Source organism: Hydra vulgaris, chromosome 10 (assembly GCF_038396675.1).
Source record: "Hydra vulgaris chromosome 10, alternate assembly HydraT2T_AEP".
Classification (NCBI taxonomy): Eukaryota; Metazoa; Cnidaria; class Hydrozoa; order Anthoathecata; family Hydridae; genus Hydra; species Hydra vulgaris.
Window position 1 is genome coordinate 37,312,501 of NC_088929.1, and position 15,000 is coordinate 37,327,500.

Genomic DNA, 15,000 nt, shown 5'->3' on the forward strand with positions numbered 1-15,000 from the left:
AAGTTACTTAATATAAGATAAGATTTAATTTAAAGTAATTTAATTAAATTTGTTTTACTAAAATTAGTAAACTTCCTGTAAAACTTTTACCTGTATGTATTTGTATTTTTAATTACTTATGAAATTGTTATATTTTATATAAGTTTTATGTAATAAAAAACAGGTGCATGTGAAAGTAATCCATGTTTTGAAGGTGTAAGCTGTCATAATTTTGTAAATGAGGAAGGTTTCCCAGATTTTTATTGTGGTTTGTGCCCTAAAGGTTTTGATAAAGATGATAAAAATGGATGCATTGATATAAATGAGGTAAGTAACCACAAAAATCGCACATGACTGAATAATAGTTATAATTAGAAATTTATTTTATTATCTTATATTTTTTTAAACTTAAACTTCTTATATTTTTTTTTTTTTGCAAACAAAAGCAAAATTTTTGAATTCATTTTTTACTTTTTTTTAGTTTTAGTTTTATTGCTTGATTATGGTTTTACACTTAAATAATAAACTTGAAGCTTAGAGATTGTCTTTTTGTTTGCTTTTACAGTGCATTATGAACCCTTGTTCGAATTACACCAAATGTGTTAACATGGTGCCTGGTTACAGATGTACAGGTTGTCCACCAGGATACAATGGTACAACATCGGCTGGAGTTGGCTTAGAACATGCTGAAAATAATAAACAAATATGTGATGATATTGATGAATGTGCTTTTGGTACCAATATATGTGATAAAAACTCTATATGCACTAACACAATAGTATGTTAATATTAAAAATATATTGAAAAAATTATCTTATATAAATTTATATAGTCATAATACTAATGGGTTATGTTAGGTCTATGTTATTCACCCTACTTTTTTTATAAACTTTTTTTTAAAAGCTCTTAGTAAAAAGTACCAAGAAAGGGTACAAGGTCTTTCTAAAGGTCTTTCTAAATTGTACCAAGAATAAAATTATTTCATGTTAGCTATTAGTTAATGAATAATGTAAAAAAAATTACTACTTCTATTATGAAGATTATTACTACTTCTATTATGAAGATTATTACTACTTCTATTATGAAGATACTCAGTTATAACATCTTGGGATAGTAAACAGAGCACAATCTATTATAAAAAAAATACATAGTTATTATTAAAATGTTAATAATAAATAAATAACAGTAACTATATGTTGATGTTATTAAATATTTCCATATTAATAAAAAAATTAATTTTAAAAGATTAAAACTTGAAAACACTACTTACACCGGGGTGTCAGTGAATCATAAAATTTATAAGTTAATAAATAAAGGTTTTATTGAAAAAATGCATTCATCAAAATTCTTTTTGCTGACGTTTACTTAAGACATAGTTGCACCAAATGGAAAGGTTGAGTTTTAAATTTTTGATGTTAAAATTAGTTGACATACTAATTTATTAAATATGATTTAACTAAAAAGATTGACTAAGAAAAACAAAATTTAATTGACAATGGCTATTTTACTCAAATCTAAATTTATCAAATTATGTTTTAAAACATCAATGACAGAAATTAAAAAACACCTTGCAGTCTTCCAAAATCTGCTAGGAACAGTAAAAGACACAGTAGCATGCACAAGTATCAAGTGTGAAACCATAGTTTTTGTAAAGTATAACCTGTACAATTTACATTATTAGAAATATCAAAAGAATTCGTGGAAAATTTAGGACTGAATTTAAAGTAAAGAAAATGTTTGTTGGAAATACCTGTGTATTAAATTAACAAAGAATGGAAATATACAACATAAAGAAAAGCTTAGTTTTAGCTATAAATACTTCTTAACTATTGGACACATTACTCAAATGCTTTTTCTATTGGACACATTACTCAAATGCTTTTTCTATTGGACACATTACTCAAATGCTTTTTCTATTGGACACATTACTCAAATGCTTTTTCTTGGAATGATTAGCTGTTATCATAGACATTTGTCAAACCTAGCAATAGTGGTAGAGCTACTCCATAGTCTTTTTGAAAAAAACATTCCCTGGTTATGGGGGAATGAAAATCTACTCTTTTAACAGTGATGCTTTAGAACCCAAATGAATGGCTAGTTTTATAATCTGATTTTACCATCTTACTAAATCAGAGATGTGATACCATCAAGTATAACATTTTATGGTAGTGATTAATTATCTTTGTATTCAAAACATTCGCTGCTGAAAAGATTCTATATATATGTGTATATATATATATATATATGTATATATATATATATATATATATATATATATATATATATATATATATATATATATATATATTAGGGTGATGACTTTTATACAACCTCGTTTCCCTGTATCATAATTTAATGAGCTTTCATTTAAAATTAAATAAAATATCACATTCAAGGCAATTTGATAAAAAAAACCTCACGCTCAAAATGATTTTAAGAATTTTATTTATTAGCTTTTTAGCCAAATTTTTGAAGTCACTGTAAGCAGATACAAAATTGAACACAAGCTGTAGAGTCACATGCATACAACATTATATAGGATCATCAAACGCACAAGGAAGTCAAATATTCACGATAATGTCATTAAAGAGGATGAATCTCAGTGGGATGTTGTCCTTGTTGCGGCAGGAGTTGTGCAATTCTTGCATAACTTTGATAGCATGCTTGCAGCACTGGTTGCTTTGGGCGATGTTGATTGGAGAGTCATCTGTTTTCCAGTGGGTTTTCAAGCAGTTGAGAGCTTTTGGGTAGTCATTTAGAGCTTCAGATAGTTCTTCAAAATCTTCAACCCAGAACAGTTAACTGCTGAACCAATGGTCAGCCCATGAGTAAGAAATGAATGAACAGATTTTATGCAACCTGATCCGCTTTCTGGCATGCGACTCCATTCGCTCAAGGGTGCTTCATAAATTGCCACAATTTATTTTTTGGTGTTCTGGAAAATTCTATACATTTTTCTGCTACATAAATTATTGCACAAATCGGTTTCATGACTTATGTTATATACAGTATATATATATATATATATATATATATATATATATATATATATATATATATATTGTTAATACAATTACATAAAATGCTAAAATGCCAACATAAATAACATTTCAAAGTGGTTTGTGCGTGATCTTTTTCAATATTTTAATGGAATAAACGTCATTTTAGTCATTAAGAGGCAAAAGTTCATTCATCGTGCTACAGGATAATATTTGAGAATATATATATATATATATATATATATATATATATATATATATATATATATATATATATATATATATATATATGAGAAATAATATGCAAGGAAAAAAATCAAAAAGTCATCACCCTTGCATTTTCTATTATTACTTTTTTTTTTGTCTGATCCATAAGGTATATTTATATATAAACTTTTATATCAAGTTTTAAAAAATGTTGAAGTAAATATTGAATCTTTTTCAGCTACTTTATTTGATCTATGGACATTTTTGAATGAGACTTTGACCAGTAGAAAATGTCTGGTCAAAGTTTCTTGGGCTTTAATACAGCCTGATGTAGTTTCCTTTAGATTTTTCCAATTGTTTTCCAAAAATGCGGTCCAAAATGTGTTCGTTGCACCCAGAATAAGGAATAAGGTCTATTAAATAGCTTAGATCCCTATTATTCAACCAGAACTATTATAAGATACACCTGAAATAAAATTCAGTCATTTATTAAATCATATGCATTTAAAAATAAATAATATAAATATATACCTTATATTGACAGCAACATCATATTTTAGTAATGTTTCCTTTATCATAGCTGCTAGATTTTTGGAGTTTTCTCTAGTATTTAATTTTTTGAGGCCAATGCACTAAAATATTGATCCTTTTGACTGAATGGCAATGACTGTACACTCCATATTATTAATGCCTTAATCATATAGTGCTACAGCTTTTCCATGAAATTGTAAGATAAAGAGTGGTTGAATAGACAAGTCTGCCTTAAGTTTAACCAGATTATGACTTACAACCTTTTACCAGCTTTTCCAAATTTTTACCAACTGCCTGTTAGCAGGATGCTCTACAACTGTTTTGAAGGTTGATACAAAGCTCTTTTTATCTGCCATTTGATGATCATAAAAGATCTGTTCTTCATTCTTCATTTTTTTATTTTTATCAAGGATATTAAATGGCATAAGAAAATCGGTAGTAGATTTCCTCTTTTAAAAGCACTGACAACTGCTTTTAATTTCTTTGTGATGTCAATTTTAGATACTGACAGCAAGACAAGTTTCAGATTCTAAATTTTTTGTTATTATTTGCATAAAAATTCTTGATAGCAGTGCAAGACATGTGCCAAGTAGATGAAGATTGTAGCCTAAATTGTGCAGAACCTCTGGAATAGTTATGAAGTTGGCTTAGATTTTTGTTTATTATATGTATGCAGAAGCTAAAACTAGCAGTTCCCTTGATTTTTTTGCGCATATGGTCTATAAAGTTGTTTGCCTTTCTTTTTGATGCTCCCTTAACACTTATGAAGCAATATTTATGGAAATATATTTATAACTAAAATAGAAAATTGAACAAAATTACTTTACAATGATAGTTAAGCTAATTTTATCTTTAAATAAAAGTTTAAAATTTTTGCTGATTTAAAAAGCATCATACAAGTTCTTCAATATTTCTAATAAGAATTTTGTCTAATTTCTATAAGGTAATTTTTTGTTATTGACCTTTTTAATAAATTTCTTTAACTATTTAATTATTTTTTATTAAATTACTCTTAGATGACAATTCATGATATTAATAAAGTTTAATGAGAAAACAGTAATAGTATCACATTAATATACACTATGTTTAACTAATATACAGTCACACTATTATACACTGTATTTAATTTTGACGTAATACCAGCAAATAATATGGTAGATTTATTCCCAAAATTGGCTTTGAAAGAATGTAGGCGCTATTTCAGACCTAAAAATTTTAAAATTGTTCATGGCTTTGGAAAAAAAAAATTGCTGGGTAAACACTAACAAAAGCAAAATTTTAAAAATGGTCTTCAGATAAACTCTGGCTATGTTTAATAAGTATTTATATGAATGGTTTTTTACTTTGGTGACAGATCATAAACCCTTATTAGATTTATTAGCTAAAGAAAGACCTACCCCAGCCATGGTCACTTCAAGAATACTTTGACATAATTACTGTACACAGATTACAATTATTGTTAAAAGTACTGAAATGAAGTATTGAAATGAGACATAAAAGTTCAGAGGTTTCAGAAAATTTATTTTTAATGATAAAACTATCCAAAGCACTAGTTTTTGTCCAGGACATAAAATAATCTATGCTAAGTCAAAATACTCAAATGATATATGGTGTTCTTAATGGATTGCAATTTCCGTATTAGAATTTAAACTGCATTTTAATACCTAAATCATTTTCATACCTAAATCATTCCTGGTCTGCAAGTGCATGTGATGCTTATTCAAATTAGAATAATTATTAAAAGTTAAAAGTCTTAAAGTATAATTGAACAGTTGAGAAGTAAGTTTGTTGTACATGGAATCATTGAGGTAATTGTTAGTTGTTAGCAAACCTTTCTGTAACAGTGCAACATTGTCAAAAGAAATTCAATCCAACATGTTTGTATTAAATCATATCATCCTTCCCTATATGCTGAGCGAATTGTACATACAACTTTAATGAACAAAAAACAAGCAAAATAACTGCATTATATTTAAACTAAACAAGAATTAAATTTAAGTGTAATAATTATTTTTTATAATTACATTAAAAAAAAAAGAATAAGTGTCATAATTTAAAGTTACATTTACGTATTAGGTACTTACTTATGCATTATGTGCTTCTATATTTATTATTGTTTATATTCTTTATATACTATACATTTATGATTTATGTGATTTTTAAAATTTTTATGATTTATGATAAAAACATATTTTAGGGCAGCTATTTTTGTGGAAAATGTAATCCAGGATTTGTTGGGAACGGATATATTGGCTGCAAGCCAGGAAATTATTGTGCTTCTAACAAAACCAATAACTGCAACCTTGTAAATGGTACATGCATACCACTTGGATCCAAGCTCTTTTACTGCAAGGTAATAGTTCTCAGCACCATTAAGTAAAGACTTTTGTTCAAGTTTTTAGTTTATTGTAAATACTTTTGTTTGTGTGATTAGGATCTTTATTGCTTTGATTAAATTTGTATGGAAAGGAATATTTTGTCAAATTAGTATTAATTAATATAAATTAATATAAATTAGTATTAATTAGTATAAATAATTATTTAAAGTAAGATAAAAACAAATCAAAAATAAAATTTAATCATTTGCAAACATTTAGTGTAATGATGGTTTTGCTGGAGATGGTATTGTTTGTGGTGCAGATCATGATTATGATGGTGTTACTACATATGGTGCAGCATGTACTTCATTTGCTTGCAAGGAAGTAAGAAATTTTTTGTTAGGAAAATTTTATTTTCTTATTTTATAATGTTAGTATTACACTTTTAAAAACTTAGTTTTTAAAAAATTAGTGTGTATGTAGGTGCCTTATTGTTTATTAATATTTATCAGTTGATTAAACTAAATTATATGAGATGTCATTGTAGTTTTAAAGAAAAATGGTCTCTTTTTAAAAAGGAATAATTTTTGAAATAATTCAAAAAAAAAAATTTTAGTTTTATTTTAAAACAATTTATCGATAGATTAAAGATCAGTGTTTAATTAGTTTATAAAGCAGAAAACAGCTGCTTTTTAACTTTTTTTGTTGTTTTTCTGTTTTTTAAATTTTTTAAAAATGCATTAGCATATTATTTTAAGTATATATGTTTTCAATTGATGAAAATATTTAAATAAAATTTAAACATTCATTATAACATTCAATTATTTTAGTAAAAGTTTATATATATCATTTATATGCATAACTTTTATTACTATTATTATTTTTTTTTTTTTGTATTTCACCTCCCCAAGGCCAAGAAGGCCACTACAGATGAGGAGGCTACTTGTGGTTAAAACCCTCTCCCAACTCTATAACTTCCAAACACCAACCTTGACGAACAAGGCCACTGTGCAGAGAAACAAGTTGAGCGCGGTACTACCAGGGACATGGTGGGAATCGAACTCGGAACCTCTCGCTTATGAAGCAAGCACTCTACTGCTACCACAAAGATATATGCATATTAATAGAATCTGAAGAAAAACTTTTCGAAATTCAAATTCAAGTCTTTGGAATTTAACCTAAAACCCAAAAAATCATAGAACCAAGCAGTGTTTTGTAATTTATAATTACTCCCTAATGTATATTTTTAATACTAATATATGTAATATATTCATATATGTAACTTGAACTTATAAGTCATTTAAAAAAATTAACTTTATCATTTAGATTAACTTGTATTAACAAGAAAATATTTCATAATCAGTAAAAAAAGAGTGCTAAAACGGTTACACAATATGTATATATATATATATATTTATATATACATATATACATATATATATATATATATATATATATATATATATATATATATATATATATATATATATATATATATATATATATGCGGTAGTGGTGTAGTGGTAAGAGCGCTCAACTTAGTTTCTCCGCGCAGCGACCTTGCTCGGCAAGGTTCGTGTTTCGGAGTTTAAGAGTTGAGAGAGGGTTGCACCACGAATAACAACTAAAAAAAAAAAAAAAAAAAAAAACACAAAAAAAAAATGAGTAGCCTCCTCGACTGTAGTGGCCCCCCTCGGGCCTTGGGGAGGTGAATAATCTAAAAAAAATATATATATATACATACATATATATATATATATATATATATATATATATATATATATATATATATATATATATATATATATATATATATATATATATATATGTATATATATATATATATATATATATATATATATATATATACATATATATATACACATATATTGACATACTATAAGCTGCAGTTATCACATTAGTTTGTATTTAATTAATTTTAAATTAGTATCTAGTTAATATATAGATTAATATTGATAAAAAAAAATTTGAAACTTAAGTTCTATGTGTTTCCACAATCATCAAGGAGCAGTTAATTTTGCTTGAAAATTTGTTAAATATCTTCCCTTCCAACAAGGCTGCAAGCAAACACTAATTAAAGTTAGAAGTTACTGGAAGAGAAAAGATAAAGATTGTAGAGCAAGATAACCATTGACAGACGACTTAAAGGATTGCAACTTATATGAATCAGGAAAAAAAACTAGACGAACAAAAGTTTTTGAAGGAACAGTCACATAAAAAGGATGAGACTTAATTGAATGACAAGTAACATGACAATGGATTTTAGTAGATGGCACAAGAGGCGCTAGCTTTTTAGAGCAGTGCCCATTACAGTATTTGTAGAAAAGAGAAAAAGAAGCAACATTATGACGATATGATAATGGTTGGAGGTTGGCTGCAAGAGCAGGTCTAACTATGTTTACAATGTGTTTTTGCACCTTGTCTAAAAGAGAAAGCGCATCATTAGAAGATCCGCCCCAGATATGGCAACAGTATTCCATACAAGGTCAAATTTGAGATTTATAGAGATAAAGTAAGAAAGTGTTGGGCTCAATAAAGAGATGCATCCTTAGCAGATGCGAATTTTGCAATGGATTTGATATATGGTTTCCACAAAAGATTGGAAGTAAGAGTTAATCCTAGAAGATGAAGGATAGATGACTTATCAAGTATATTACTGTTCATAAATATGGAAAGATCTAAACTGTTGCGATAATGATTGGCTGAAAAAAATTGAGTTTTATCTGAATTAAAGTTCACCAGTGTCTCTGAGCCTCATGCTGTAGCAGAAGTGAGATCCTTTTCAAGCTTAAATGCCCCCTCCAAGAAATCAGAGGGTGTTGGTTTCTTATCACGACAAGAATAAATGGTAGTATCATCAGCAAACAATGCCACCTTAGATGTGAGAATATCTGGAAGATCGTTAATCTGAATTAAAAAGAGTATTGGGCCGAGGATAGAACCTTGAGGAACCCCTGAAGTTACAGAATAAGAAGAAGAGTGCTGTCCTTCGAGGACAACTTTTATACTACGATTGAAAAGGAAGGATTCAATAATTTTAAATATGTTACCAGATACACCATAAGCAGAAAGCTTATGGAGAAGAACAGTATGCCAAACTTTATCAAAACCTTTAGAAATGTCAAGAGCAATAGCCTTAACCTCTCCAACTTTATCTAATGCACAATAAAACCTATCGGTTAATACTGCTAGCAATCCATATTGATGATCAGAAAGTAAGTTATTAGATTCAAGATAAGAGATTAAGTGTTTCTTAATTAAAGATTCAAAAACCTTGCTTATGATAAGAAGAAAATTAATGGGATGATAGTTAGAGGAATCAGGTCACTCTCCAGAATTTTTGAAAATAGGGACAACAGTTGAGCTTTCCAGCAGCCTGGAAAACAAGACTCTGATTTGTTAAATAGTTTTGAAAGTATAGACAACAGCTCCGGAGAACACTTCTGCAAGACTATAACAGGTATGTTGTCCGGGACACAAGCTGTAGAAGATTCTATGCAGGAAATCACTTGAGATACAGTGATACGAATGTCAAGCAATAGATCAACCTGTTTGTTGGCAATATCAGGTAGAACATAACTAGTGAAATCAAGAGATGATATTGATGAAAAGTTCTTAGTAAACAATTCAGCTTTGTCTTTAGGAGAGGTGACAAAGTCTGAATCATACAAGAGAGGTGGAATTAAAGCTTTTCCCTTATTATTGATGCTATTAAAGATTTTCGAGAAGTCACGAAAGCCTAATTTTTGAGATGATATACGAGATTTCATGACCTGAGAATAGTGGGCTTTGGCGTTAGAGAAAACCTTTTTACAATGGTTTCTAGCAGTAATAAACAGACGACTGTTTTCTGGAAAATTGTTTTGCTGATCGATATGGAAGTAGCAGTTTCGATTGGCAATTGCAGCAGCACAATGTGAGGAAACCATGGAGAAGAGTGAAGCTTGACCTGGAATCATTGAGAGGGAATAAAAGATTCTATGCCTGCCTGTATCCGCGAAGTTATGTAAGAAGCACATTTGTCAACAGGAAAATGAAAGATTTCTACCCAAGGGCCATCATGAAGAAAATCATGGAAAGAGTCCCAGTCAGCTTTAAGAGGTACGATGATAGGGAGATTTAGATGATGAAGAAGAATGAGATAATAGTTTTAGAGAGATTAAACTGTGATCAGAACTATCTAAGGGAGAATGTGGAGAAACTGAGCATTGACTAGGATCAGAAACAAGACATAAGTCGAGTAGAGAAGGTAAATGATTCGGGTGATGGCTGATGGATAGAGAGGGCTTGGTCAATATGATCAGAAATAACGTCAAAAAGAGTGCAGTCTTGAGATGAAGGAGATAGAACAAAGAGAAAGGCAGTAGACTGAGGTGGTGCTAAACGAAAGCACATAAAAGAATAGTCTGTGGATTCAAACCTAGTATTCCAACAAATGGGTGAATTCTTTAGAATGTAAATGCCCAGACCAAGCATGTGACTATTGGAGTCTTTATGAATTAAAGGAAGATAACCATCAACACTAAGATCACAAGATGAGACAGCTAATTCAAATTAGTCTCACAATGAGCAAGTAGGTCTGGTGAACTTTGCAAGAGATAAGACTCAACAGAAGAAATAATACTTCAAAGACCATGAATATTAGTGAATGATAGGTTTAGAGAACTTGGTGATGATGATGTTTTTTTGTCTTTTATAGTTTTTGGTACTTTATTTATTTTTAAATTTGTTAAAGAACTTGACTCAAAGTACAGATATTATTCAGTGTTTAATAGCCCAAGCAATTATCTCATTACTATTAATAAACTCTAAGTCATAACAACGGGCTCCAAATGTGGTCTTGGCAATGCACACCAAAAGTACAAACAGGGACACCATCCATGCGCAACATGACACTATTATTACTTTGATATTTTTCAGCTGTTGATGGAATCAGCCTCTCTGAGATTTTATTAGGAGATAACAGAATCAGTTGCGTAGTCATAAAAACAGAGTCACAGGCAAAACCCATGCATTGAGTCCAGAAGATCCAGCATTCAACATCCTAAACTGGAAACAATGTATTAAAAAGTCATCTGTGCCAGCCTAATAGATGAAGAAGGGGTGTGAGGCTGGTCAACAGATAGGATCTGTTTACCCCTAAAGTTTTTGCCTAGGAGCAAATATCACATAATTTGTTGAGTATGCAGGATGCATACTCAACAAATTATGTGATATAATCACAAAAACGATGTAGAATTTTACAGTATTGATAACTTTTTTATATGTGGAATTACAATGGCCAAGATAAAACACAGTGAGGAGAAGGGGGAGGTTGGGCCAAGATACTGACATAAAGTATTCAAAAGTATTGGTTTTTAAAGTGAGGGGAAAACAAACTTTAAATCAGTAAACTTTCTTAAAACCACTTTCATTTAAATAACACTGATCAACAAATAAAACTTTATTGAGCATATCTTGTTAACTAGGTGGTTTTTTAAAACAAATTAAATATGCTGATTTCAAATATGCAAACCATTTTTCACCATCACGTCAAGTTGTAAAGATATTTGGATTCAAATCTTTAGTATTTAAGGTAAAGTCCCTAATATTGTCGAAGAAAAAGTTATTCAAAAGTATGTCGACCTGGGTCTCAAAAGAAGCGTATTTTCATAGAGATTTTAGAAAACATAAATATTTTTCCTTAAAATTTTTTGACAAAAAAATTATGTAAAAAAATGCTAAAGACTCTTAAAAAAATTTCAACAGAATGTTATTTAGCAATAATACAGAAAATACTTATTTTTATTACAAATGAATGACATTTTTAAAATCTCTATGAAAATACGCTTCTTTTGAGACCCAGGTTGACATACTTTTGAATAACTTTTTTTTCGACAATATTAGGGACTTTACCTTAAATACTAAAGATTTGAACCCAAATATCTTTACAACTTGGCGTGATGGTGAAAAATGGTTTGCATATTTGAAATCAGCATATTTAATTTGTTTTAAAAAACCACCTAGTTAACAAGATATGCACAATAAAATTTTATTTGTTGATAGTAAGTGTAATAGAACCTATAAACTTTTTTAAATATCAATTGACAACCTTCTATAATAATCTTTAAACCATCCATCACTTGCCTCCATCAGTTTTCAAAAGATTGTTGCAAAATTTTTTAAATAAATCAATGCTTTACTTAGCAAAAGTAGAATATGACAATAAATGACTTATCTTTCCATATAAGTTCATTAATATACGAAAAGCAACCGGAAAATAATTGAAAACAAAATACCATATGGTTTCATCTTCTATTTTGTAAAAATTTTTTTACAAATGTTACAAAGGTTTTTCAAAATTGCTTGTAAAAACTTCCAAACATACATAAACTACATAAAGTTTTCAATTGAAACACAGTAGAAATCAGCTACAACTGTATCAAAAACATTAGGAAGGTATCAAAATCCACAGCAACAAAACTCTAATACATCATAACTTATTTTTTCTCATTTATAAGTTTTTTTAATATATTGAAATTTTGAATTAATATTCTTATTATGTGGTAGACTAGTGGTAGAACTTTCAGTTCACAGTTAAGAATTTCAAATCCACTCTACGCCTCTGGATGTACCGCACACAAACTGTGTCTCTTAGTACACTAATCTTATTAAAAGTGGTTTGTGTTTCAGAAACTAGAGTAGAAAGTTATATGTAAAAAAAAAATTTTTAATTAAAAATAAAATGAGCAGCTTCCTTGCAGCCATGGGGAAATAAATTTAATAATAAAAAAAAATTAAAAATAAATTATCTATTTATTAATAAATTATTTTTTAATCAGATTACAAATTATTTATTTTTAATTTTGCAAAATATTAAAATAACTACAAAAAGCAAATTTCTATATTTTTATTATAAGAATAATTATAAATTTTAACTTTATTTTGCAAAGCAATTTTTTTATTTGATCGTGCTTCGTTATAATTAAAACATTATTTAATATTAGTATTACATAATAATTTCAAAATTACCTAATTTTTTTGTGATTGCAGGATAATTGTGAATATACACCTAATGGAGGACAAGAAGATACTGATTCAGATACATTAGGAGATGTTTGTGATGACGATGATGACAATGATAATCTTAAAGACATAAATGTATTTATAATTACATGTTTAAAAATCTAATTAAAATATTTTAATTTTATATTTTTTAATAACTATTTTATTAATAAAGTTTTTTTTTTTTCTGCTATTTTTTTAATATAGTTTGCACAATTACTCTAGTTTATATTTTAATTATTTATTTAAATATTTTTGCCTATTATTTAAATAATATGCATAATTAGTTATAATTAGTGTATACAGTCAAGATAATTTTACATGAACTATAGTTTGGAACTATTTTTAATAAACAGGATAACTGTCAATTTTATGAGAACGTCAGAAATCAGAGTGATAGTGATGGAGATGGAATAGGAGATGTTTGTGATAACTGTCCTAGTATTAAAAATGAAGATCAGACTGATATTGATAATGATAAAAAAGGTGATGCATGTGATGATGACATTGATGGCGATGGTATGTTATTGTTAGACACTTTTTAATTTGAATATTTTTATTTGCCATTTTAGAACAATAAAATTCATGCTCAAATTTTATTCAAATTATATGTTCATATATTCAAAGATTTGTTTCCACAAACTTACTTATTTTTGGTAATATTTTTTTATGTTATTAGTGCTATTTGCTATTTTTTTATATTGCTAGCTTGTATTTTTAGTTTTTCTTGTTAGATTCTATTGTCAGAATTTATTATTAGCTTGCATTATTAGATTGTTATGATTTCTAATACATCATTGTGCGCTATTATTTTCTGTAAAATTTAATTTTTGAAATCCAAGCACTTTTCAAAAAAATATAAAAAGAAGAATATGAAAAAAAAATGTCAGCAATTAATTAGTTTAAAGGATGTTTTTCATACATATATACTGTCTGGTCTAACTCTCAGATGAGATGCTGCTTTTATCTATTATATTAAAATACAATAACACTTAAGTGTTTATTTGTCATAATGTTTCATGAATACTGAAGTATAACATTAAATCAAAAGATATTGGAATTAAACAAAATAAATTCAATAATGTCAAATTTGTCTGGTTGTAGGTATTAATAACAGTATGGATAACTGCAAAAATATTAACAGCATTAATCAATCCGATAGTGATAAAGATGGTGTAGGTGATTTATGTGACAATTGTTATAAGCACAGAAATCCAGATCAAGTAATTTTTTAATTTTTTTTTAAACAGAAAAGGTAAACTTTAAAATATATAAAATGTTTACATTTAATAAATATTTCTGACATCTTTTTTTTTTAAAATAAAAAGTTATGTGTTAACATCATGTATAACCATCATGTGTTAAATCAGATTTTCGAGTTTTTGTCAACTTGTTTTTAAATTGTCTTTACAAATTACTTTACTAAATAATTAGCAAATAGAACTTGTATGTTAGATTTAAATGGTTCAGCTTTTTAACAACTCAAATTAGTTTTTTTTTCTAACAGATTCTTAGTAGCTTTTTTTTGTTTTTATTTTGTTTTGTTTTTTAACAGATCGATAGTGATTTAAATGGTTTTGGAGATCAATGTGATGTACCGTACCTAGATTTGTGAGAAAATTCAGCCAAATATTTTATTGTTTTTGAACATATTTTTTCAATTTGAGAAAAATTTACTTTTAATTTATAAATAAAATAAACTAATTTATGTGATGGTGATATATTTAAGTGATGGTGATTTATTTAAGTGATGGCGATGGCATAATCAATGACTATGATAACTGTATTTATTTGCCTAATGCAGACCAAGGTGATACTGATCAAGATGGAATAGGTAAAAGTGTTTCATATTACATAATACTAATATACATATATATATATATATATATATATATATATAT

General features: G+C 27.8%; 1 protein-coding gene across 1 annotated transcript in view; it reads left to right on the forward strand.

Moving 5' to 3' along the window:
• The window catches only part of LOC100210231 (uncharacterized), a 232,714-nt gene that overhangs the window by 199,702 nt on the left and 18,012 nt on the right, over positions 1–15,000 (forward strand). The window contains exons 56-64 of the mRNA XM_065807935.1: positions 164–306; positions 545–757; positions 5,914–6,069; positions 6,314–6,418; positions 13,088–13,195; positions 13,456–13,618; positions 14,204–14,322; positions 14,655–14,710; positions 14,848–14,933. Coding sequence (XP_065664007.1) covers positions 164–306; positions 545–757; positions 5,914–6,069; positions 6,314–6,418; positions 13,088–13,195; positions 13,456–13,618; positions 14,204–14,322; positions 14,655–14,710; positions 14,848–14,933 — 1,149 coding nt within the window. The remainder of the gene's footprint in view (positions 1–163; positions 307–544; positions 758–5,913; positions 6,070–6,313; positions 6,419–13,087; positions 13,196–13,455; positions 13,619–14,203; positions 14,323–14,654; positions 14,711–14,847; positions 14,934–15,000) is intronic.